This window comes from Nicrophorus vespilloides, unplaced genomic scaffold (assembly GCF_001412225.1).
Source record: "Nicrophorus vespilloides isolate i.1.1-1 unplaced genomic scaffold, Nicve_v1.0, whole genome shotgun sequence".
Classification (NCBI taxonomy): domain Eukaryota; kingdom Metazoa; phylum Arthropoda; class Insecta; order Coleoptera; family Silphidae; genus Nicrophorus; species Nicrophorus vespilloides.
The window spans coordinates 177,045-200,244 of NW_017096100.1; the positions used below are offsets into that span (position 1 = coordinate 177,045).

At 34.3% G+C, this 23,200-nt stretch overlaps 9 protein-coding genes across 12 annotated transcripts; 4 read left to right on the plus strand and 5 right to left on the minus strand.

The window, feature by feature from the left end:
- Positions 1-30: 30 nt before the first annotated feature.
- LOC108569550 (lipase 1-like) lies at positions 31-1,657 on the minus strand. The gene is made up of 7 exons (XM_017931138.1): positions 1,502-1,657; positions 1,269-1,443; positions 1,096-1,210; positions 764-1,007; positions 554-712; positions 277-504; positions 31-197 (listed from the first exon to the last, which is right to left on the minus strand). The coding sequence occupies exons 1-7, from the start codon at positions 1,655-1,657 to the stop codon at positions 33-35; spliced, it is 1,242 nt and encodes a 413-aa protein (XP_017786627.1). The 3' UTR covers positions 31-32.
- A 1,536-nt stretch (positions 1,658-3,193) lies between these two features.
- Positions 3,194-4,757, minus strand: LOC108569552 (lipase member K-like). The gene is made up of 7 exons (XM_017931139.1): positions 4,611-4,757; positions 4,380-4,554; positions 4,214-4,328; positions 3,918-4,161; positions 3,705-3,863; positions 3,425-3,652; positions 3,194-3,358 (listed from the first exon to the last, which is right to left on the minus strand). The coding sequence occupies exons 1-7, from the start codon at positions 4,755-4,757 to the stop codon at positions 3,194-3,196; spliced, it is 1,233 nt and encodes a 410-aa protein (XP_017786628.1).
- Positions 4,758-4,997: 240 nt separating this feature from the next.
- LOC108569568 (lipase 1-like) lies at positions 4,998-6,683 on the minus strand. 2 transcript variants are annotated; one of them, XM_017931160.1, is made up of 7 exons: positions 6,514-6,683; positions 6,280-6,454; positions 6,107-6,182; positions 5,776-6,019; positions 5,566-5,724; positions 5,289-5,516; positions 4,998-5,222 (listed from the first exon to the last, which is right to left on the minus strand). In XM_017931160.1, exons 1-7 carry the CDS (start codon positions 6,661-6,663, stop codon positions 5,052-5,054), a joined length of 1,203 nt encoding a protein of 400 aa, XP_017786649.1. In that variant the 5' UTR covers positions 6,664-6,683; the 3' UTR covers positions 4,998-5,051. The 2 variants fall into 2 exon arrangements, with proteins under 2 accessions (XP_017786649.1, XP_017786648.1); XM_017931159.1 differs by having other exon boundaries at positions 6,107-6,221.
- A 788-nt stretch (positions 6,684-7,471) lies between these two features.
- Positions 7,472-9,030, plus strand: LOC108569553 (lipase 1-like). Its single transcript, XM_017931140.1, has 7 exons — positions 7,472-7,591; positions 7,641-7,815; positions 7,885-7,999; positions 8,049-8,292; positions 8,343-8,501; positions 8,559-8,786; positions 8,842-9,030. Exons 1-7 carry the CDS (start codon positions 7,472-7,474, stop codon positions 9,013-9,015), a joined length of 1,215 nt encoding a protein of 404 aa, XP_017786629.1. The 3' UTR covers positions 9,016-9,030.
- A 1,000-nt stretch (positions 9,031-10,030) lies between these two features.
- On the plus strand, positions 10,031-12,009 carry LOC108569554. Its single transcript, XM_017931141.1, has 7 exons — positions 10,031-10,168; positions 10,224-10,522; positions 10,576-10,764; positions 10,820-11,082; positions 11,135-11,432; positions 11,487-11,740; positions 11,793-12,009. Exons 1-7 carry the CDS (start codon positions 10,048-10,050, stop codon positions 12,007-12,009), a joined length of 1,641 nt encoding a protein of 546 aa, XP_017786630.1. The 5' UTR covers positions 10,031-10,047.
- A 446-nt stretch (positions 12,010-12,455) lies between these two features.
- Positions 12,456-17,366, plus strand: LOC108569565. Its single transcript, XM_017931154.1, has 14 exons — positions 12,456-12,752; positions 12,808-13,013; positions 13,077-13,232; positions 13,283-13,434; positions 13,489-13,711; positions 13,767-13,960; positions 14,021-14,251; positions 14,306-14,517; positions 14,572-15,199; positions 15,256-15,455; positions 15,514-15,672; positions 15,721-16,033; positions 16,089-16,365; positions 16,430-17,366. The coding sequence occupies exons 1-14, from the start codon at positions 12,520-12,522 to the stop codon at positions 16,762-16,764; spliced, it is 3,519 nt and encodes a 1,172-aa protein (XP_017786643.1). The 5' UTR covers positions 12,456-12,519; the 3' UTR covers positions 16,765-17,366.
- An 87-nt stretch (positions 17,367-17,453) lies between these two features.
- On the minus strand, positions 17,454-21,161 carry LOC108569567 (programmed cell death protein 2-like). The gene is made up of 5 exons (XM_017931158.1): positions 20,712-21,161; positions 20,313-20,473; positions 19,967-20,253; positions 17,841-18,279; positions 17,454-17,787 (listed from the first exon to the last, which is right to left on the minus strand). Exons 1-5 carry the CDS (start codon positions 20,817-20,819, stop codon positions 17,526-17,528), a joined length of 1,257 nt encoding a protein of 418 aa, XP_017786647.1. The 5' UTR covers positions 20,820-21,161; the 3' UTR covers positions 17,454-17,525.
- LOC108569569 (mitochondrial folate transporter/carrier-like) lies at positions 18,576-19,922 on the plus strand. Its single transcript, XM_017931162.1, has one exon. The coding sequence runs from the start codon at positions 18,738-18,740 to the stop codon at positions 19,665-19,667; it is 930 nt and encodes a 309-aa protein (XP_017786651.1). The 5' UTR covers positions 18,576-18,737; the 3' UTR covers positions 19,668-19,922.
- A 92-nt stretch (positions 21,162-21,253) lies between the features above and the next one.
- Positions 21,254-23,186, minus strand: LOC108569566 (glucosidase 2 subunit beta). Of its 3 annotated transcripts, none has more exons than XM_017931157.1 (3): positions 22,311-23,186; positions 22,050-22,256; positions 21,254-21,985 (listed from the first exon to the last, which is right to left on the minus strand). In XM_017931157.1, exons 1-3 carry the CDS (start codon positions 23,095-23,097, stop codon positions 21,402-21,404), a joined length of 1,578 nt encoding a protein of 525 aa, XP_017786646.1. In that variant the 5' UTR covers positions 23,098-23,186; the 3' UTR covers positions 21,254-21,401. The 3 variants fall into 3 exon arrangements, with proteins under 3 accessions (XP_017786646.1, XP_017786645.1, XP_017786644.1); XM_017931156.1 differs by having other exon boundaries at positions 21,254-21,988; XM_017931155.1 differs by having other exon boundaries at positions 21,254-22,000; positions 22,311-23,185.
- Positions 23,187-23,200: the final 14 nt, after the last annotated feature.

The window sequence follows — 23,200 nt, forward strand, 5'->3', positions numbered from 1 at the left end:
AACAATAATAAATGACACCAACGAAGGAAATGTTATAGTATAGGATTTTTGAGAAAGTTCACTAAAGGGTCGTATAGCAAAGATTTTTGGTCCTTGGCGGAAATGAAATCCAAGTGGCTAAATTTTTTATATGGCAGTAAATATTTTCCGTTCTTCTTTGTACCTTCCGGCAAATCCTCGAAGAAGTTTTCAACGTTCTGTAAATTATTCGTGCAAGTGTAATTATTTATACTTTCGTTTGGAGCAAAAATCACTGATGTTACAAAAACAACTTACTTTAATTGTGGACAAAAAATCGTTACTACCGTGCATCAAATAAATGGGAACATTCAAAGAGCTTATGTTATACAAGGGAGGTATCGCGTTTCCGTAGATTTGCTCATTATTCTCATAACCATAATTAAAATAAGAAAACTTTCCAAATAAGATGAACTGAACGTAGTGAGAAATAGTTTTTGTTGAAATGGCGTCATTGTTTTGAACCATTGTAACTGGTAATGTTTCCTGTAAATTTAAAACTATTATTTCAGTTAAAACTTGTTATTTTAATTACCGGATTTAGTTGATCATTGTCGTAACCAAACAAGCTTCGAATTAGGGCTTGGCAAGTGAACATCTCGATGGGATTGCCGAGGCATAGAGTCTTCATTAAATTGATTGAAACGTTATTTCTCTGTAGAATTACTCCGTGCGATAGATTAGTTACTAAGGGCTAAAAATAAATAGTTTAGAGTTAGATGGTAGTTACTTAAATTGATTTTACTTCGATGAGTGGCCAAAGTGGAGCTAACAACGCGGCGCTTGATGGAATGTTCTTCATATAAACAATCGGCGCTAAGCTTACAATAATATCCAACTTTTCAGAAGCATCTTCCGGATGCAGAATGTTGTATATGTAGGAAGCAGTAGTACCCATAGAGTAACCGACATAATATATCTTTTTACCAGTTTCATTGTAAACTAAGCCTAGTTGCGCTTTTAAATCGAATTTTCCCATTTCGTGGAAACTAAAATATAAGTAAATCTTATCAAATCTATTGGTATTATTATATTCATACATAACTGAAACACTACAATATATCTAAAAAACATTACCTGAAGTTCCAATATTCTTCAGTGTTCGGATCTAAGGTAACGTGTTTGTTGGAATATCTATTGCCTCTGAAGTTTCCTATCCATACATCATAACCGGCATCATACAAAACAAATGCTAAATGAAATAAAGAACTGCATCAAATAATACTTAATAATATAACAAATCAAAATACCTAACGATGATTCCAATGTGTCTACGAAACAAATTGCTGATAAAGCGATACCATGCTGAAGGAAGATTGGTTTAGCTCCAGGTTGAGGTAAACGAAAAACGGTCAATATGTAGTTGTCCTCTGTGGTAACATTGTAAGATTCAATAGGGTATCCCAATCTCGTAACTATATCTGGCTACAAAAATATAAGTAAAATTGTATTGAATGATGACAAAACGAATTACAACACTTACAACTTCCGTATTTTGATCAGGATTGTAGTAACATCCTCGTGAATATAGAGATTTGAAGAAGTAATAATTGAATTTCTTGCAAACATTAACTTCCTGAGCATTGATTTGCAGTATCACGCAAAAGAAAATCAGACTCAAATTCAAAACTTGAACCATTTCGAAGAAATGCTGCAGGTATCAAGGATATTATGCGAATGGTGACCTGTATACGTTGAGCCTTAAATACAATGCTACATAATAATAAACCAATGCTAATTAGTATTTTAATTTGGAGCTTTTTAACTTTCCTTAACAACAATTGCATCAGGTTTTTGAACATAAAGAAACAATATTTTACTTATCACACATAAGTAGACACAAAGAAAAACATGTTATTCAAAAGGTCTATCCATGTTATATTATAAACATTATACAACATTTTGTTTTAGCATAAATATCAGTGTCTTGTGCAAACCGCCGCAACTATCTAGTTTTATTAACATAGTGTCAAAACTGATTTTTATTTACAAAATAAAATGTTGAATTTATTTTCATTAGTATTATTAATGCAATTCTTGCAGCTGGATGTGATCGAATGTTACGAGTTAAATGTTTGCAAGGAATTCTATCAATATCCTCAACGCTCTGATTGATGTTACTTGAGGAATCTTACATCAATAGTCTACCCAATTGCCCCATATTGGTCAACAATAGAAGTATTAAATTATTAATTTCTACGAAGAAATCTTATTTATTATCTTTGTAGCCGTCTTTGACGAACTGAGTTATCTTTAGAAGTACGAAAGCTGCAATTGAAATTTTGAAACGAAACTGTTTGCAAAATGTTCAGAGAATGTTAAAATGCCAACTCGCGTTTCAAAATATATTTGGATACGATATAGATCAATTCAATCCGGTAAAAGTACTATTGTCAATGTAAAGGAATGAATGATGAGTTTCCTGAAAATTCTAGGAGATTATACCTATAACACTGGCACAAAATTTGGAAGCAGCATCGATTAAAACAATAAGCCACTATTATCAAGTAATAAATACCGACGAGTTCAAATACTACGATTATGGAATTAGGGAAAACATAGAGTTGTATGGGACTTCCAATTTATAATTTATCAAAGCTGACAGTTCCTATGTATTTACGGCCAGAACGATTATGTTTCAAACGTTGAAGTAACAGCTTTAATACTCTATTTTATGCTACTTTACTAACTCCAGATAATTGCAGAATGTTGAAAGATTATATAACGAGTTACCAAAACGATTAACGCCTTATGGTAAATACGAATTACCTTACGAGAAATTGTCGCACATGGATTTTACTATAGCTAAAGATAGGAAGGCTTTATTGTATGATCATTTGATACATTTTTTAAATCAAATTTCGCAACTCGAAAAATGATTTATGTAGAATAGAATCAACATCTTGCATTTTTTAAACAAAATAAATCTATGCATTTTCCTATAAGAATAAGTCATACATAGTTTAAACTTGATGAGAAATTTAGTTTCTTTTAAAAACTGTCATTTTATTCTTGACTTGAATATTTTTAAAACAGCATGCTATTTGTAAAAAGAGACATATTCATATTTTACTTTACTACGTTATTATTATATTGCAAATAAAAATGTCGAGGTTCTATATTTTTATTGTCTATCTAATTAAAACAATAATAAATGACACCAACGAAGGAAATGTTATAGTATAGGATTTTTCAGAAAGTTCACTAAAGGGTCGTATAACAAAGATTTTTGGTCCTTGGCGGAAATGAAATCCAAGTGGTTAAATTTTTTGTATGGCACTAAAAATTTTCCGTTCTTCTTTGTACTTTCTGGCAAATCCTTGAAGAAGTTTTCAACGTTCTGTAAATGATTTGCAAGTAAAAATATATAAAGTTCAACAAGTTAATTTGTGCAAATCTTATTTACCGACATGGTAGCAAGCTGATCGTTTTCACCATGCATCAAGTATATAGGAATAGTTATATTGCTTATATCATACAAAGGTGCAATTGGGTCACCGTAGATTCTTGTATTTGCGGTACGGCCGTAATCAAAATACTGGAATCGTTTAGAGTTTACGAATTGTGCATAATGTGTTATAGTCTTTGTCGAAGCTGCATCCGGATTCTGAACTGAAACTATTGGCAGCGTTTCCTAGCAACATCCAACAGTTAAAAAATTACAGATTTTAACCTTTACAAATTACCGCTCTCAACTGCTCTAAATCCATTCCGACGAAACTCTGAGTGAAGACCTGACAGATGAACATCGTGATGGTATTCGATAAGCATAAAGTTTCAGTAAGAAATGTCGAAAATTCGCTTCTTTGTTGGACTACTCCGTGGGTAATTGTAGAAATTTCTGGCTGTAAGATTTATTCTCAAATTTCTTTTATAATTAATTTATTAGTGTTTATTACCTCAAGAGGCATCCATAATTCAGCCAACGATTCGAAAATTTCTGACATATTTCTCAAGTAAGCAATTGGCGCTAGGCTTACCATAATATTTAGTTTTTGTAAAGACTCTTCAGGATGCAAAATATTGTAAATGTACGATGCGGTTGTGCCCATGGAATAACCAATGTAATATATTTTCTGGTTTGTTTCTTCGTAAACCAACCCTAATTGCGATTTCAAATCGTATTTGCCCATTTCGTGAAAACTAATAATATATATTTTTTTTTTATCGCAAAATTTAAATGCTTCGTTGTTACCTGAAATTCCAGTAAGCCAGTGTATCTGTATTAAGAAAAACATGTTTGTTTGCATATCTGTTGCCCCTGAAGTTTCCCAACCAAACGTCGTAGCCCGCATCGTACAAAACGTAAGCTACATAAAAAATATTTATAAGTAGTTACCCCGGAAGAACTAAGTAAATACCTAAGGAATCATTCAAGGTGTCCGTGAAGCAAATCGCGGATACGGAAATACCATGTTGAACGAAGACTGGTTTCGCGCCAGGTCTTGGTATTCTGAATACTGTCAATATATAAGAATCATCTGTGGTCACAGTGTAATTTTCAACAGGGTAACCCATCCTCTTTACAATGTCAGGCTGAAATCCATTTATACATTTTCGCAAAAAGTTTACCATCAGTAAGAAATACTCACAAGCTCCGTGTTTTGGTCTGGATTGTAATAGCAACCATCGGTTTTGGTCATGTACTGAATGAATTCTTTGCAAACGTTATTCTGTTGAGCTCTTATAAGGATACTCGAGAATATTAAGATCAAGATCGTGTTACTATATAGAAACATCTTGTATTTTACAAAATGTGCAAATTGGACCTGCCTTAAGTACAATTCAACGAGCTGATAACGCGCAATTATCGCATTTCAATTTTGTAATTGACGGCAGGTGAATAATGTTAAACAATATACCGATAGTTATAAAGCGCTCTACTTAGTAATTTACTTAACAAAACAACATAATTGTTTACGAATACTGCAATCGTAAATTATTTATTTTAAAATAAACACATTAACATTATTGGAATAAGCAATGTCAAAGATATAAAAGTAAGGACAGTTGTTAAATTCATTTCTTATTGTTTACGATTGTAGAATGGAATTGTTCAGGAATTTTATGAGAGGATCGTAGACCAAACTTTTTATATCCTTGGCCGTGATAAAATCAGCGTGATTGAATTTTTTCAATTGTACAAGGTACTTTCCATTTTGCTTCGTGTCTTCTGGTAACTCATTAAAGAATTTGTCTACATTCTGAAATTTAATTATTATTATACTTTCGTATTGTGCAAATGTATTTAAAAAAATATTAAAACTTACTTTAATTGTGGAGAAAAAATCGTTACTGCCGTACATCAAATAAATCGGAACATTCAAAGAGCTTATGTTATACAAGGGAGGTATCGCGTTTCCGTAGATTTGCTTATTAGTCTCTTCATTAAATTTAAAATAAGAAAACTTTCCGTATAAGATAAACTGAACGTAGTGAGAAATAGTTTTCGTAGAAATGGCTTCCATGTTTTGAACCATTGTAACTGGTAATGTTTCCTGTAAATTGAAAACTATTGTTTCAGTTAAAACTTATTATTTTAATTACCGGATTTAGTTGATCATTGTCGTAACCAAACAGGCTTTGAATTAGGGCTTGGCAAGCGAACATCTCGAAGAGATTGCCGAGGCATAGTGTCTTTATTAAATTGATTGAAACGTTACTTCTCTGTAGGATTACTCCGTGCGTTAGTTTAGTTACTAAGGGCTAAAAATAGATAGTTTAGAGTTAGACGGTAGTTACTTAAATTGATTATACTTCGATGAGTGGCCAAAGTGGAGCTATCTGCGCGACGCTTGATGGAATGTTCTTCATATAAACAATCGGCGCTAAGCTTACAATAATATCCAACTTTTCAGAAGCATCTTCCGGATGCAGAATGTTGTATATGTAGGAAGCAGTAGTACCCATAGAGTAACCGACATAATATATCTTTTTACCAGTTTCATTGTAAACTAAGCCTAGTTGCGCTTTTAAATCGAATTTTCCCATTTCGTGGAAACTAAAATATAAGTAAATCTTATCAAATCTATTGGTATTATTATATTCATAATAACTGAAACACTACAATATATCTAAAAAACATTACCTGAAGTTCCAATATTCTTCAGTGTTCGGATCTAAGGTAACGTGTTTGTTGGAATATCTATTGCCTCTGAAGTTTCCTATCCATACATCATAACCGGCATCATACAAAACAAATGCTAAATGAAATAAAGAACTGCATCAAATAATACTTAATAATATAACAAATCAAAATACCTAACGATGATTCCAATGTGTCTACGAAACAAATTGCTGATAAAGCGATACCATGCTGAAGGAAGATTGGTTTAGCTCCAGGTTGAGGTAAACGAAAAACGGTCAATATGTAGTTGTCCTCTGTGGTAACATTGTAAGATTCAATAGGGTATCCCAATCTCGTAACTATATCTGGCTACCAAAATGCAAGTAAAATTGTATTACGTGCTTGACAAAACGAATTACAACACTTACAACTTCCGTGTTTTGATCAGGATTGTAGTAACATACTTGTGGAGATTTGAGGTAATAATTTATGAATTTCTTGCAAACATTAACTTTCTGAGCATTGATTTGCAGTATCACGCAAAAGAAAATCAGACTCAAATTCAAAACTTGAACCATTTCGAAGAAATGCTGTGACTATCAAGGATATTATGTGAATGGTGACCTGTATACGTTGAGCCTTAAATACAATGCTACATAATGATAAGCCAATGCTAATTAGTATTTTAATTTGGAGCTTTTTTTGCCTTAACCATAATTACATCATATCTTTGAATATAAAGAAACAATATTTTACTTATTACGCATAATTAGACACAAAACAAAACATGTTATTCATAAGGTCTATCCATTTTATATTATAAGAAGATAGAAATAAATGCAATTAGTTTTGAATATAAGCAGAATATTAGGGTTTTGTATTCTTTTGATATGTAGATAATTTTGGTTTAAGTGGTTACAAATATCTTTTTTCTCTTGATTTATTCAAATTTCTTGATTTACGGCCCTATTTTTACCAGAGATCTTACAATGACAAGATATTTCATTTATGAACACTGTTTATGTATTTCCCTATTAAATAATAAAGGTAGAATCTGTAAATTAATTTCGTTCATACTAAAAATACATATTCCAAATGAATTGAAATAGAAAATGTTTATACATTAAATAATTGTTTCCTTGACCAAGATGCAACAAAATGATCATTAAATACTCTCCTATGCGTTACAATTATCCACTTAATAATAATTTAAATCATTTTCACTCGCAATTCTATTTCAGAAAAAAACGTTTTACTTTAGCATAAATATCAGTGTCTGGTGCAAACTGCCGTAACTATCTAGTTTTATTAACATAGCGTCGAGTAATTCAAAAGTGATATTTTTTTACAAATAAAATGCTGAAATTATTTTCTTTTATAATACTAATGCAATTCTTGCTGTTGGATGTTATCGACTGTCACGAGTTAAATGTTTGCAAGGAGTTCTATCAATATCCTCAACGCTCTGACGGATGTTATCACAATCCAGATCAATATTTGGAAGTGGTCAGTGCGATTATTTATTATTTCTTATATTTGTAATTTATTGTTCTAGACGAGTATGATTCAAAGATATGGATTTAACGTGGAATCTTATGAGGTGATAACCGAGGACGGTTATATTTTAAAAGTTTTCAGGATACCGAATCCTTCGAGACCACCTGTATTTCTTCAACACGGTATTACCATATCCTGTATTTGCTTCACCAATTCAGGAAATCATTCTATAGGTGAAATATAATTTAATATATTACTATTATGTACTTTTCTAATAAAAAAAAAATATATAAATATTTCAGCGTTTCTTTTACACCAAGCTGGATACGATGTGTGGTTGGGCAACTATCGTGGAAATAGGTATTCCAGTAAACACGTGAAATTGAAAACTAACGACATAGCATTCTGGGATTTCAGGTAAATAATATACTCTAACATTCTTGTACAAATATTATTACATTTACAGTTTTCACGAGAATGGTAAATACGATATGAGAGTCCAAATGGATTTGGTCAAAGGTATTACGGGAAAGAAATTATATTATATAGGATATTCTATGGGTACTACAGCCGCTTATATCTACAACATTTTGTACCCTGAAGAAGCCGAAGATAGGGTGAAGCTATTTATCAACTTGGCTCCTATTTTATACTTGAGGAATCTTAAATCAATAGTCTACCCAATTGCCCCATTTTGGTCAACAATAGAAGTACTAAATTATTAATTTCCACGAAGAAATCTCATTTATTCTCTTTGTAGCCTTATGTGATGAAATTGACGAACGGAGTTATCTTTAGAAGGACGAAAGCTGCAATTGAGATTTTGAAACGAAACTGTTTGCAAAATGTTCAGAGAATGTTAAAATGCCAACTCGCGTATCAGAATATATTTGGATACGATATAGATCAATTCGATCCGGTAAAAATACTATTGTCAATGTAAAGGAATGGATGATGAGTTTTCTGAAAATTCTAGGAGATTATACCTATAACACTGGCACAAAATTTGGAAGCAGCATCGATTAAAACAATAAGCCACTATTATCAAGTAATAAATTCCGACGAGTTCAGACACTACGATTATGGAATTCGGGAAAACATAGAGTTATATGGGACTGTTAGACCTCCAATTTATAATTTATCAAAGCTGACAGTTCCTGTGTATTTAATTTACGGCCAGAACGATTATGTATCAACCGTTGAAGTAACATCTTTAATACTCTATTTTATGCTACTTTACTAATTCCAGATAATTGCAGAATGTTGAAAGACTCTATAACGAGTTACCAAAACGATTAACGCCTTATGGTAAATACAAAATACCTTACGAGAAATTTAATCACATGGATTTTACTATAGCTAAAGATAGGAAGGCTTTATTGTATGATCATTTGATAAATTTTTTAAATCAAATTTCGCAACTCGAAGAATGATATATGTAAAATAGAATCAACATCTCGCATTTTTAAAGCAACATAAACCTATGCATTTTCTTATAACAATAAAAGTTGATGAGAAATGTAGTTTATTTTAAGAAACTGTCTTCATTTATTTTGTCTTTTTATTCTTAAAATGAATATTTTTTAAATAGCATGCTATGTTTGTCAGCATGCTATTTGTAAAAAGAGACATATTCATATTTTACTTTACTACGTTATTATATTGAATAGTACAAATATTCTCATCCAAATATTTATATATGAAGAACTATGAGACCAAAGAAGCGACAATCACACGCAGATCATGTCACTATCCTGAGCAAAAGTTTGGCGGAAGAGGTAGACGTCAAGGAAAAGTCATGGAAGCATATCGTTTTCTTAATATTCAGCACTTTCTGGATTGTAAAAGTATTCCCTGTATAGAGAGCTATGACATAATATCATGCGTATTTCAGATAAGCATTAACATCAACATATTTTTTAATGGTATCGTGTGCTTGTACTACATCATCTTCATAGACTCGTACCCATTGATGGTAACAATAATGTATTATGTTTTCGAATTTCATTACGCAATCGACACGTTACTATCCATACTTCATATGTAAGTATGCTTTATTTATGCGTATGCGTTATTTGAAATTACGAATTCCAGCAAATGGGAGCAGGTGAGGAAACGACGTTTCTACGAACCCATACATATAGGAGTTATAATTTTAAACATAATAACTCTGATTCCTATTTACGAGGTTTACTATTTGTTGGTACCACCTGAGCAAACCCCAATTAGGGATTATTTTCGAGCCAAGTGTATACTACGATACGTGAGATACTTTAACGATATTGTCTCGAGTAAATGTATCGAACATTTTGCAGATTATTTTATCAATGCATCTCTATTCGACGAACGCGTTCATCAATCAATTCAATCAATTGATAATAGTGACCATTAAGCAGCTCTTTATGCTTAACACGAGTGCAATAGTTTTGTGTTGCATATGGTACGAAATTTCCAGTGTCGGTTGGATGAATCATGCTTTATATCTTAAAGACAAATATGATCATAGCTTCCGGACCAACAACACATTCCACTGGTTCATCATGTCTTACACGAAAACGCTGAACCTTTTGATACAAAATATTTTCTGTAAATATATACCAAATTTATACAAAGTAATCGCATGACATAAAGAAATTCGCAGTTGGTTTCAATTGGGAATCTACGTTCGAGTACATCATCTGCACGATATTAATCATCTTGGGATTCAATGTACAAATGGTCATATTTGTCGCAAAGTTAACATCCGCCTACATTCATCAACAGTTGATGTATTTTGCTTTCAAGATTAAGATGCAGGTAACAGCTATGTTCCTCGAGGATTTAAATGTAGATGAAGGTTTGAGGCAAAGGGCGATGGAATACTGCGATAAGTTATGGATGCTTAGGTATGGTAATCTCACGACTCCCGCCTCTTTCATGATGCTACCAATCTCGTTGCAAGTAAGTATAAGAAACGTACTTTGAATTACAATTTAAATTTGTTTTGATTGCAGAAAGATATATCCATTGATATCTTTTGGGACGCCTTGCAACACTCGCAATTATTTGAGGAAGTCAGTATGTCCTTGAAGAGGGTCATCAGCTTAAAGATGAGGAATATATTCCTAATGCCCGGCACGTATCTGTACAAAAAAGGTCAGATTAAATCGCAAATGATTTACGTTGTGAGTGGCAATATTCAGGTAAAATGATCATTATCCTAGAATACTATAATAAGATTAACTTATATGATCGTAGGTGCTCTCTAGTGAGGATAATGTATCTCCTATATTGAATTTAACCTGTGGAACGGTTTTGGGAGAAATCAACACTTTGATATCAACTCGAAGCACTGTCAACCTATATACTGCAAATGGATGTACCTTGCACATTTTAGATCTGCCCGATCTCTTTCACGCCATCACTCAAAGCAAGCATACAAGTAATGAACTTAAACGTCAACTAAACAAGCGGATTAAACTTGTCAAGGAAATGCGGATAATTAAACAGCAAATGGTCAGGTGAGTCAATTGCGACTGTTATTTCTGAAAAAAATAATAATGATTCGTTAAGTGCGTATGAAACTATGGAGGATAAGTATAACACTCCGATAAAGAGACTGAAGACAAATTGGCATATGGTATGGAACTTCGAGTCGCAACAAAATCTGGATATTGCGGAAATTAAGGAAAAATTAGATGTCAGCTACTGCTCGAAATTTCTTAATCTATTGGTGATGACCGAATCATTAGGTTCGAATATGTTGGCCAACTCTATTTGCATCCAAAACAGTTTCCCGTTCGTCGTAGAACCAAACTCCAGCTTTCGTAAAACTATACTTTACATATCATTAGGATCCACTGTTATTAACGTAATCCAAGTTCTCTCTTCTTAATTTAGTTATTTCATATTACATTTAACTTAGGCAGCGATCCTGCCGTTTTGCATTTCCTTCCTGAACGAACTACCGCGCATCCTGTATTCCTATTGTTTGCTTTTGGATGTGGCTTGTTGGTTGGAGCTGTACTTCGAATTGATCACTGCAATTAAAACACCGACAGTAACAATTACAGCGCCAATAGAGATTTTCTTAACTAAAATCAAGACTCCGAAATTTTTCGTGGACTTATTCGCATCCTTACCAATCGATTACTTCGTCTTTTGGAATTCTGATAATTTGTAAGTTGCGGGAAAACAATTGAAACGTGAATTATTCATTATTTTTTTTTAGGATGTATGCTTCAATGTGCCGACTAAACCGGTTGATACGAGTATATCGAATATATATTGTACTACACGAATGGGATGAGTCAATTATTGGTAACGTGACGGTGAAGAAAATTTGCAAGTATGCCATCTACTACACCTCAACCATTTACTTCTGTACATGTATGTTATACTCAATTGCTTGTCCTGGGGAATGCTTGAGATACTGTAAGCAACTCTGAGTAATAATGTAAATCAAGATTTTATAATTTTATGACTTTATTAGCCTGGTTAAATTATAACATGCGTCTTCATGAAAGGATAAGTAATAACACCATATCAGATCGCTTTAGAGTTAGTTTAAATTTAGCTTCTTCAATGATATTGCGTTGTCAATTTGCAAACATAATGAGTTACAACATTTACGATATCATAATCTTCACCATCGTATGGTTCATTGGGTTTGTAACAATTAAAATTTCCAATCTGTATTCATTAATCTTCGCTTCATCTTAGATACCTGTTGTACACCTTCTGCATAAGCGAATGCGCCTGTTACGGATTGCAAGTGAGCTTAATCAAGAACGTCTACGAAGAGAGATTTAATACTTTGCGCTTCATACTAAAAAAGTCCAATATGAGTCACTCGTTTATACGCTTTGTAATAACGCATTTGGAGTTTAAAATATTCAATCAGCGCTTCAGCAGTCAATTTAGTAATTTCATCTCATTTAAATATTATAAACGTAATAATGGTTTCATTTATTCAAGACAAGGACGGTATTGATCTTTCCAAAGACCTGAAGGAGGAAATCAATTATACTCGGATCGTAAAAAGTCTGAAACGCGTGCAGATGTTTCAGATCTTGGACGACGAAGTACTGTTGCATATCTCGAAGATCGTTCAGATTTTGGGTGTGCAGATCAACTCTGTCATAATAACTACTGGACAGATATCCCCATGGCTTCATATTTTGGAGAAGGGGTATTAGAAAATTAACGCACTTTGATTAAATATTATGTAATATTTGTTTTTATAGCCAATGTCTCATTTATTCAACTATCGCCGAGAAGGGTAAAACCGTAGCTTTGACTATTGAATCTGGTGCTTCTTTTCCAGTAATCGAATCCATGTTTCGTTTGCCTTCATTGATCTACGTGGAAACGGCTACACACTGCCAAATAATGTATATTCCCATTGATAAATTGCTGCTGGTTCTAGAAGTACATCAATTGAAATATCTTTGTAAAAAAAACAAGATTGTTATTTTTTTTTCAAAAGTGATAATTACTTTTATCTATATTCTAGTTGATCCCGCAAAATATGATTCAATAATTAATTATATTAATCTTCTCGATTACCAGATAAATTGGAATAGCGTGGACGCTGACGCGAGTTTAATATTTCTCAACAAAGCTCGCATACCTATAATCTTAAAAAAAAAGAAGTGTCCACACGATTTTGGTGATTGATTGTATTAATTATAACTTACATCGAACTTTGTAAAATTGCAGGGAAAATTTCATTTCTAAGATACTTAATGCTATGGAAAACTATCAATCCTCAGAGCAAGCTTTACATAGGTTGGGAGATATCTAGGTGCATTTTGGCGACCATCCAACTGGTTATTAACAGTTACAGTTTGACGATTTTATATGAATACTCTGTACTACAGTTCTACAATATTGTTATATGTTTATTGTTAATTGATGTGTTTCAGAATCTTGTCTTTTTATGTAATGTTGTGCTTGATGTTGCCGGTTATATCGATATATATATACGGCTACACGTTCAATACCACAACGATAAACAAATATTAGTGACGCATCCCTTGTATACGGCTAAGCACTACCTGACCACTTCTTTTATCGTCGATCTATACGGTGTACTACCATACCACATCTTTCAACTTCACCACCTATTCTTCTCGGACACCTTACTAAGTACCATATATCTAAATTGAAGTATTAAGTTAAATTTAATATATTTAATTCGCAGCTTATTACTTGCATATAATCATTACGAGGAGTATGCAGATGTGGCGAGTATTCGGAGGACTTAATTATATGATGTCCATCTCGAAGGATAAATTGCTGGCTGTCTTGAGAACTGCTAAAATTATCGTAATTTATTTCATATCCGATATGTTTTTCGTAAATTACGTGGTATCAAAAGTTTGCGTATTTGAAGAGGTTGTCAATTTACTTCTCACAACTTTAGTGCTACTTTTAATAATTCTTATAATTTTATAGCATAGCATGAATTGCGCCGACTACAGTTTGTTCAAAGATACTCCAGATAAAGGGCACGATCCCATTTACATAAAGTCAACGATCAGCTATGTGATAGTGGCGTTCTTCACTGGAACTTCGACGTTCTTCTTCAAAAAGATGAACGTCAAACAACTCGGTGATTATTACTTTGCCTTGATGGCGATGCTATCGCTGCGCATTTATCTCATGACCTATTATATCGCAATCCTAGTAAGTGCTCTTCTAAAGGATTTAACGTTTCTGTTAAAAAAAAGTCTACTTTAGGTCGCTGGTCATTTCAGCGCAGTAGCGAATAGAAGCCAAGTCAAGAACTTCATGGATTTTGCCAAAAAGGAGAACGTTGATGATGATTCATTTACCGCGGTAGTCAAAGAATACGAGCATCGGTGGAAGCAAACCAATGGTTTAGATTTCATAAAAGAGTTGGAATCAATACAGTACGAAATTCGCTACAAACTTTTAGATTTTCTATTTGGGTCTGTTATAACCTTTTTATTGATATATTAGTTTTAATTATTTTGCTAATACAGTTTGCATATTGCTGCTGCGCCACTTTTCGTTGGAGCAGATGAAAGTTTGATTCGTTTGCTTACAATGAATGTTAACATCGAGTACTTCATCAGAGGCAGCATGATACTGCAAATGAACGACGTTCAAAATAAGCTCTATATCGTGTACAGAGGTATAGTCGAAATCAATATCGATGATTCGAATGTACTAGAGGTTCTGGGTCGAGGCAGTATCTTTGGAAGCTTCGCAAAGCGTGGATACACCAGACAAACCATAAACGCAAAGGCCGTAACACATTGTGAATTGTTGTACATTGACGCCGATGTTTTTAACAGACTCGCCTCAAGATGTCCAATTGTTATGAACCGCATAAAGCGAATCCGTTTTCTCAATCAGGAATATGTAATGGGTGGATCGTCTGAAGATGGGAAATCTGACAGTAACAAGCGTTGGATGAGCATGTTCTCAAAAAGATCAATCTACGTTAACTGGAGCACGAAAATCAATCAATACTTTAATCAGGAATCGAAATGGATGAACAAAATTCAATACTTGTTCTACATGCATTATACACCTTTGTCGATTGTTGCAACAACAGTTGTAATGGTGCACACGAAATGTGGAAACCTAAGCGTATTATGTTTACTGGTAAATATGAAAATATAATAATAATTTAATGAAGATGAAATTACATTTGTCTTTAGATCATCAACTATGTAATAGATATACCATTTTGGATAAGATTATGTGCCAATATGACGTTACAATATACCGATAAAGACACTGGTCATGTGATAGTAGATCCTTCAAAGATCAGGCACCGCTACATGCACTCCTATTCATTTATTTTAGACATACTTATATTATTCCCATTCGAGGCGTTCATTTACATATTTTCTGCAGAGTATTATTAATCATGTAAGAAATAAGTTTACTTTGGTAATATATAAAACATTTTTTAGATTTGCCTTAATCGGTCTCATACCACGCATTTTTCGTGTTATACATTTCTTCATGTACTACGATACTTATAGATCAACCTTCAACTACGAGACGCATATTTGCGTGTTTTTCTACATTTACTTAAATCTCACATACGTGAGCTTTTTCAGTGGAATATGGTAAATCTTTATTAAGTGGAGTATGGTCATTATTTTTGTTTGTTTTAGGAGCCAGCTGTCATGCAATGATCCTTGTTGCTTCCCGGAGAGGCGCGAAGCTGAGGGAAAGGATTGCCTCTTAGTTGGTTGGGAAATGCTCTTTGACGGTTTGATATTTTCAGTAAACAATATCGCAAGCAGCAATTTGAAAGTGGATCCACCAGATAATACTTTGAAAACCATAATATGTATGTTTTCTAATTTCACTGCACCTTTCGTCGTTGCCATTATGTTGTGCTCTATAACCAACTTATTCAACGCCTGTTATTTTAATCAGATGCTCTATTTCCGGACGATGGATGAGCTTCTTGTCAACTTAAAGGTATCTGGCTTAATTAGAAAAACCATTAGTCTTTACTCTATATTTACTTTTAAAGAAACAAGATTTATCGCCATCACTTCTGGACAAAACTGCAAGGTTCTTCACTGTGATGTGGAATTGCGCTAGAGGTGAAAATCTACCTCGTCTATTGCAAATAGCATCTCCCAATTTAAGAGAACAAGTACTAATGAATATCTATGGGAATCACATTCAGAATCATTACCTGTTTGCCGACACCCACAATGATTTCATAAGACAAGTAGTGCGTACATTGGAAAAGATCATTTATCTTCCAGGGTATCACATAGTTCGACAAGGTGACAATGATGGATGTAAGCAAGACTATGATTTATCTCTTTTTATTTTCTTATATTGATTGTTATTGTTTAATGTAAGGTATGTACATTGTAAATTCTGGTGAAGTGGAAAGTAGATTCTTGATGAAAAGCGGTGAAATGAAAACGATGTATGTGCTGCACACGGGCAATTCCTTTGGAGAGGGATCAGGTTTGTTTAACGTTGCCCATCAAAATACTTACGTATGTCGGACCATAGTTGAAGTGTTGGTATTGAAACGAGAAAAGTGGGTTTTCTTGTGGAAATGGTTTCCGGCTTCATACGAAATGATGCTCATGAAAGCTAGAGAATTCCAAATAGATGGATGCTACCAGCAACAGGAAAGCAACGACAAAGTACTTGATATCCAAATGCCAATGTCGTCAGTAATGTAACGACAATCAAACTTAATTTTTAAATAGACTGTTGTGTTTATTGTACAACTTACAAAACGATAACAATTACATGGTTAATAATTAAAATAATATTCAAATGCGGTTATAATCACTAAAAATCAATGCATTACATATAATTATTTGGCGAGAAGAAATGGCTAAGGAGATCATAAATATGATATTATGCTTTCGGAGGAAATATCTAGAATATGTAACAAATACCGAAAGTTGTATAATATATATATATATAAAAAAAAACTTAACTGAGTAAATTGTATAAGTATAAATTGAATATTATAGACAAATATTATAAAAAGGGTTTATAGGTACATAAATCTAATGGGATTCAAAAAGAAATCGTTTGACATGTATTTTCGATTGATCACTTCAATATTGGTAACGCTTTTTCTTTCATCGTCATTTCCATCCTATTCCATCGACATACACGTTGATTTTGTTTATATATTAATCTCGCTAGGTAGATATTCCTACCTAAAGATCTAGATTGTTCATCATTAGTTCTCCTCTACAAGGTAGAGTCTACTTGTCTCGAAATTTGCGAAACTACATTCTGGCCTCCTCTCTGGAATTAAATCCAGACGCGACTAAACCTAATATCTTTATGAATAATTATTTATGATAAAGACTTGGATCGGAAGGTGGCGAAAACTCAGCTTTCGCCTACATTATTTTTTTTTGCTTTGCTTGTTATTGAGTAGGAATCTGTGCTATCAAAAAACAAATTTTACGTTGTTTGCAAATTACATTTGCGCTTGGAAAATTACTTCCTCTTGTCTGTACTGCGTATCGCTGGACCAACAGCTTTTTTTACAGGTAAACACGAGTACGTTTCCAAATTCCAACCGCTCTACCTGAACGGGATCCGTATTTAGACGTAATCTAGGTATAATCGTTGGAAGAATCTGCATTTCGAAAGTCATCTCCGCTTGACAATGCTTGCAAACCTTCGGTATATGCTGAATCGGTTGGATTAACAAAGGCGCTTTGCTCTCCCGGTTATATCTGTAACAAGTAACTCTTACACAGTACTCTATGGGAAATGCCAACTAACAAACCTTAGGATCTGTCCAGGATTTTGCCTGATTTTGGATAGAAAATAATAGAACATCTTGTCGCCATGAGCTGGCGCGCTTTTTTCGTACTTTTCTAAGGTGGCCTCACCTCCGCCTCCACCGTCTGCGCATCCACCTCCTTTTTTCATTGAAAAATCTTCATTGTTCTTCTGATATTCTTGCAGGAGTTCTTTGACGTGTCTATCAATATATCCGCTGCTCCCAGGTCCTACCTTGTCACTAAAGCGGATAAAATATGGCACAAATTCAATATTAAGCTGCTTCTCTGTCCTGAAAAATTCTTGCGACAGTGGACATATTTCTTGTAGAAACAAACTCAGATCTCTTTGAGGAATTGTTGGTGTATCAATGCTGACCACCTCGCTTTCATCTCCTTCTATCTCCGCGGTAGCTGCTGGTGAGTGCAACGAACCAACTGCTCCTATAACAAAAGATTGGCATGGTTCATAAACAAAAAATCCTAAAAGGTTTTAGTACCCCTAAATATGAAATATATTTTTCATCTTCTTATTTAACTTTTTAAATAAATATAATTATTACAAGAAATGATAATGTTATATAAGTTTGTTGCTTTTTTCCAAATTACTGATGCTTTCATTTTCTAAGACCTTGAAACTGCCCAAATCTCATGAGCTGATAGATGTATTATGTAATAATGACCTTGGTTCACGTATACGTTGTTATCTTATTTCAGAATATTTAAATGATTTCTTCGTAATACGAATTATATAAGCAGTTATGCAACTAAAACAACTCATGTAAATACCACATAACCTGAAAATGTAATCCAAATAAATCGATAGTTTCATGTTTGTGCGATGATACAACTGCAAAATTTACAATTTCGGTATATTTGAATGTGTTTAGAGTGATGGTAAAATGAATTCTCTGGAGAATTTTCGAGGAACGTTGAAATCCAATTTAACCTTTTTGTCACATGTGAAATACGAGCATCTTCTTGCTGGAGTTTCTGGAGGCCTAGCATCAACATTAATCTTGCATCCACTGGATGTGGTCAAGATAAGGTTTGCTGTGAACGATGGGAAAACTTCTGTACCAAAGTATACTGGCATTGCAAATGCATTCAGCACAATTTATAAAACTGAAGGAATTCATGGTCTGTATAGAGGTGTAACTCCTAACCTTATAGGAGCTGGAAGTTCCTGGGGCCTCTATTTCTTATTTTATAATACCATAAAGACATATGTGCAGGGTGGTAATCTGCAGTTGCCGCTAAGACCTGAACAACATTTAATGGCAGCGACCCAAGCAGGTGTTGTAACTCTGCTGATGACAAATCCCATTTGGGTGGTTAAAACTAGACTTTGTTTGCAATACAGTTCACCTACACAGACCTACAAAGGAACTTTGGACGCGCTAGTGCAAATTTTCAAAACTGAAGGTATTGCTGGATATTACAGAGGTTTAGTTCCTGGACTGTTTGGAGTTTCTCATGGAGCCATTCAGTTTATGTGTTATGAAGAGTTAAAGAATCAATACAATGCTTACAACAACACATCAATAACAACAAAATTGTCTTCTGCAGAATACCTAATGTTTGCAGCTATTTCCAAATTCATTGCTGCAGCTACTACATATCCATACCAGGTTGTAAGAGCTAGATTGCAAAGGCAGCATAGTGCATATTCAGGTGTAATTAATTGCATTGTTGAAACCGGTAAACATGAAGGATTCAGAGGATTTTACAAAGGTTTAAGTATGAACCTTTTGCGAGTAGTACCAGCAACAATGATCACCTTCTGGACATACGAAAATATTTCGCACGTCCTAATGAAACCAAATAAATAGTTTTATTTATAACTCTTATGTAGCAAAATGCCCTTTGTATACTTGTTTTTATAATTTGATACTTTTATGCCTGTTATAATTTGTTTTTATCTTAGTTTAAGCCAATGTAAAACCAACCTTTATTTAAATATTATATTAATAAAACTTGATTGTTCTGTAATAATGTGTATGTTCTCTTAAATAAGAATAGTTTAAATTAGGGTAAATTCATTATAATGAATGTTGAGTTGAGTTGCAGGCAGATAAGTAATCAAAGAATATGATCAAGATATAAAGTTTAAATAAACAAAAAGACATACCCTGAACATCGGCGTTGTTTGCGTTCCGTTCGTCAACATATAAATTCTCGAAACCAGCTTGAACGGAGTCCTCAAGACTAAGACTTTCCTCGTCTTCATCAGAAACTTGCTCAATATTTTCATTGATAACATTCCCATTTTCCTCACTGAAATTTGAATTGTTATCATCATCCCATTCATCTGCATCTTGGCACCAATCAGTTGCAGTCACAGTGCTTGTTGCTGTAGGTGTTGATGGTATAATGTCTTTGATTTGCTCAGTGCATTGCACTCTCATACAGAGCCAACTGTAAGAGTACAAAAAAATAGTTTAAACAATGTTACAAAATGAGTTCTTAATAATTACCTTTCATTGGAGTTCCTGCAATTTGGGTTCAGGCAAGCGAACACATACAGGGTTCGATGATATGTTGCATCCAGTGGAGCATATATTTGAATCACAAGAAGTCTTGGTAATTGGCAAAGTGGACATTGTGTTGATTCAACTTTCAAATCATTTGGAAAATCCTGGTTGTAGAATGGATTAGTATTTTTATTTGCAAAGATACAAGAACATATACTTAAAGGTTAAGCACATTACAACTATCAACCCTCAAAGTATATTGCATATGCTTATGTATATAGATTTCTGAATTATTTAACAAAACCAAACTGAGAATGTTTTAATTCAATTATAGGATAAATACAAATTCGAATGAATAAAGCGAAAATGCGGTAGAAAATGTAGGCAACATAATTAACTTACGGGTTTTCCTCCAAATTTGTCGGTGGTGTAATTGACGGTGGACTTGTATTTATCGGTGATTAATTCATCCTCGTATCCTAGCTGGACACTGATATTGTTATATGCCATCTTCTCTGCAGTTGAAGAAGATTTAGTATGTCCAGGACACCAACAGACGTCTACAGCTGATCGCACGTTACGCTAGACAACAAAGTATACTTCTAGTTTGTCATGCGCCCATCAATTGATCTTGCCTTGCAAGCAGCAGCGCATTTTCACTGCACCTGAGAATTAACGGGTGAAACGTTTTCCCACCACCACCCCATCCAGGTCGACCTCAATAATGACACGAACGATCCAGTACAAATACGATTTATTGATAGAATATACCATCTTATCCATGTATAATAATAACAATAACATTGATATAAAAAGGACTGAATTGGATTATCCAAGTTGTGCTTCTGTACTTCTTTCCAATTAATTATCGTTATTACACACAGTATAGTTTTATTTCGTTAATAAAAGTCTTGGTTCTGCATCTACATGATGTAAAAATTATGTTTTTATCTTGTATATGAAAAATGATAGGAATATATGGATCTGTCCCACACAGTTTACACTTTCACATCAACATGATATTACAAACACAAAATATATAATGTATAGGAAATGATAAATTTGAAGAATGTAACTTTAAATGAGCAAATATTAGAGTTCGTCGTGGATGTCTTTGATCCCTTCAGTGGTAGCTTTGTAACAAGCAGCTGGGGTTTCAAACGTGAAGTGATACTCGCATCGGTTGGGTTCGGAAACGGAAGTCAACTTATTCTCACTTCCGCAACTTATAGCCACCGTCGTGGAACGCTGTGGACCGTTCCAACAGGATTGACCACGATCGTAAAGCATGGCATCGTAGTTCTGGTTGCTCCACTTGGACCAACTTCCCAATCTTGTATCCGAGGATCCTGATTTTTGTTGCTGAGTAGCCTTATCGAACGGGCACAGCCTGTATATGTACTCGTAATCCATGTAATCGAAGCATTCTCCTTCCAAAGGAGCGAAAGCTTCATCCGGTCCGAAATCCTTGTTAAGATACTCCTCGATTTTGGTGATTTCGGATTGGATATCCCGCACGGATTGATCGGCTTCGGTGAATTCGGAGCGAGCTGCTGTGGCCTTTTCAATCAGATTCTGAGTTTCCTCATCGTATGTCACTTCAGGGTTGGTTTCCTCATGCTCCTCCTCTTCCTCTGGATGTTCCTCATCTTCTTCATCCTCCTCTTCATTGACACCTTCTTCGTCAGCAGCTAGACACAATGAATATAATTTATCATAGATATTTTATAAATATGTTACCTTCTTCAAATTCTGCTTCAGTGGTTGGTTCCTCCCCATTGATAGGGACCTCCTCCACTTCCCCCACTCCAGCAGGTTGAGGTGGTTTGTATAAACCTTCATCCAACATTAAGAATGGTTTCATAGCTGGCCAAGCTTCAACCACAAAATCTTCCAAGCTCATTGAATCTTTGCTGTTAAGGAAATATTTTGCTTCTTCAACAGTAACTGAAATTAAACAAATTATATAGAATTTAATAAATGATCATTAATGATTTTTACCTTCTCCATTGCGATCTCTATCAAAAGTGTGTAAACTTTGAAGCTCAGACACCTCTACAATTCCATCTTTGTTACTATCAAATCGTACGAAAGTATCCTCAGCCTCCTGCCTGTTCTTCTTGTTCTCCTCCTCCTGCTTAATTCTCTTGTTCTCTTCTTCAATCTGCCTGTACTGCTCCAATGCTGCAGACTCTAGTTCTTCAATGTTTTTCTTGATCTGCTCCTTCTCCCTCATAATCTTCTCAGCCTCAATCTTCTGAGCAGCAAAAATAACCAGTTTGTCTTTCTTTTCTGCTTTGAGTTTGATGCCCATCTCGCACATAGAGGCGCGAATCTGCTTACCAGCCTTCAAGAGCTCTGACTGACGAGCGGCCTCTTTCATCGCAGATTGTCCTAACTCCTGGCAATTATTCGCGCATTTTCCTTTGACATACTCGTCCGTGCCATCGCAGCAATCGCAAATACCATCGTTTACTCGTGATGATGAGATATAGGTGGATGTATGACCGACGTTCATGCAAAAGAAGGTGCCATGAATACATGCCGAGGTTCCCGGCTCATCAGAGGCATCCGGACAATCACAGTAATCATCGTTTACCTGCGAGAATGGTATAGATAGAGAATTATCAAGACAGACAAAGTCTTTTGCTGGATTGTATAGAGGGTTATGGGACAGTGGCACCCCTCTAGGCCTCGGTACTTCAGACGTTGAGATCTCGCATACCACAATTAAGAGTATACAGAGGACATAACTTTTTGCAGGTAATTTTGGAATACTAGGCATCATGAACAATAACTAGCCGGCTACTGGACAGGTGGCTGACATTGAAGAATTGACATTGGGTTTTGACGTGTATTTTCAACTTCATTAGAATTCCTAAAGATGTCCT

What these genes read in the sequence shown, in the direction of transcription:
- LOC108569550 (XM_017931138.1), bottom strand. Translation starts at nt 1,657, where the DNA reads ATGGTTCAAGTTTTGAATTTGAGTCTGATTTTCTTTTGCGTGATACTG. An exon ending in GAAGAATATTGGAACTTCAG is followed by an intron (nt 1,008 to 1,095) that starts GTAATGTTTTTT and finishes CTTATATTTTAG; the next exon opens with TTTCCACGAAATGGGAAAAT. An exon ending in ATTTTTTGTCCACAATTAAA is followed by an intron (nt 198 to 276) that starts GTAAGTTGTTTT and finishes AATAATTTACAG; the next exon opens with AACGTTGAAAACTTCTTCGA.
- LOC108569552 (XM_017931139.1), bottom strand. Translation starts at nt 4,757, where the DNA reads ATGTTTCTATATAGTAACACGATCTTGATCTTAATATTCTCGAGTATC. An exon ending in CACCTTGAATGATTCCTTAG is followed by an intron (nt 4,329 to 4,379) that starts GTATTTACTTAG and finishes TTTTTTATGTAG; the next exon opens with CTTACGTTTTGTACGATGCG. An exon ending in AATTATGGATGCCTCTTGAG is followed by an intron (nt 3,864 to 3,917) that starts GTAATAAACACT and finishes TAAATCTTACAG; the next exon opens with CCAGAAATTTCTACAATTAC.
- LOC108569568 (XM_017931159.1), bottom strand. Translation starts at nt 6,663, where the DNA reads ATGGTTCAAGTTTTGAATTTGAGTCTGATTTTCTTTTGCGTGATACTG. An exon ending in CTGATCAAAACACGGAAGTT is followed by an intron (nt 6,455 to 6,513) that starts GTAAGTGTTGTA and finishes GCATTTTGGTAG; the next exon opens with CCAGATATAGTTACGAGATT. An exon ending in GAAGAATATTGGAACTTCAG is followed by an intron (nt 6,020 to 6,106) that starts GTAATGTTTTTT and finishes CTTATATTTTAG; the next exon opens with TTTCCACGAAATGGGAAAAT.
- LOC108569553 (XM_017931140.1), top strand. Translation starts at nt 7,472, where the DNA reads ATGCAATTCTTGCTGTTGGATGTTATCGACTGTCACGAGTTAAATGTT. An exon ending in TTCAGGAAATCATTCTATAG is followed by an intron (nt 7,816 to 7,884) that starts GTGAAATATAAT and finishes TAAATATTTCAG; the next exon opens with CGTTTCTTTTACACCAAGCT. An exon ending in ATATAGATCAATTCGATCCG is followed by an intron (nt 8,502 to 8,558) that starts GTAAAAATACTA and finishes TGAAAATTCTAG; the next exon opens with GAGATTATACCTATAACACT.
- LOC108569554 (XM_017931141.1), top strand. Translation starts at nt 10,048, where the DNA reads ATGAATCATGCTTTATATCTTAAAGACAAATATGATCATAGCTTCCGG. An exon ending in ATTAAACAGCAAATGGTCAG is followed by an intron (nt 11,083 to 11,134) that starts GTGAGTCAATTG and finishes TGATTCGTTAAG; the next exon opens with TGCGTATGAAACTATGGAGG. An exon ending in TAGGATCCACTGTTATTAAC is followed by an intron (nt 11,433 to 11,486) that starts GTAATCCAAGTT and finishes CATTTAACTTAG; the next exon opens with GCAGCGATCCTGCCGTTTTG.
- LOC108569565 (XM_017931154.1), top strand. Translation starts at nt 12,520, where the DNA reads ATGGTTTCATTTATTCAAGACAAGGACGGTATTGATCTTTCCAAAGAC. An exon ending in CTTCATATTTTGGAGAAGGG is followed by an intron (nt 12,753 to 12,807) that starts GTATTAGAAAAT and finishes TTGTTTTTATAG; the next exon opens with CCAATGTCTCATTTATTCAA. An exon ending in AAGTTTGCGTATTTGAAGAG is followed by an intron (nt 13,961 to 14,020) that starts GTTGTCAATTTA and finishes ATAATTTTATAG; the next exon opens with CATAGCATGAATTGCGCCGA.
- LOC108569569 (XM_017931162.1), top strand. Translation starts at nt 18,738, where the DNA reads ATGAATTCTCTGGAGAATTTTCGAGGAACGTTGAAATCCAATTTAACC.
- LOC108569567 (XM_017931158.1), bottom strand. Translation starts at nt 20,819, where the DNA reads ATGGCATATAACAATATCAGTGTCCAGCTAGGATACGAGGATGAATTA. An exon ending in ACAAATTTGGAGGAAAACCC is followed by an intron (nt 20,474 to 20,711) that starts GTAAGTTAATTA and finishes TTCTACAACCAG; the next exon opens with GATTTTCCAAATGATTTGAA. An exon ending in AATCCTGGACAGATCCTAAG is followed by an intron (nt 17,788 to 17,840) that starts GTTTGTTAGTTG and finishes TACTTGTTACAG; the next exon opens with ATATAACCGGGAGAGCAAAG.
- LOC108569566 (XM_017931155.1), bottom strand. Translation starts at nt 23,097, where the DNA reads ATGATGCCTAGTATTCCAAAATTACCTGCAAAAAGTTATGTCCTCTGT. An exon ending in TAGAGATCGCAATGGAGAAG is followed by an intron (nt 22,257 to 22,310) that starts GTAAAAATCATT and finishes GTTTAATTTCAG; the next exon opens with TTACTGTTGAAGAAGCAAAA. An exon ending in TGAAGCAGAATTTGAAGAAG is followed by an intron (nt 22,001 to 22,049) that starts GTAACATATTTA and finishes CATTGTGTCTAG; the next exon opens with CTGCTGACGAAGAAGGTGTC.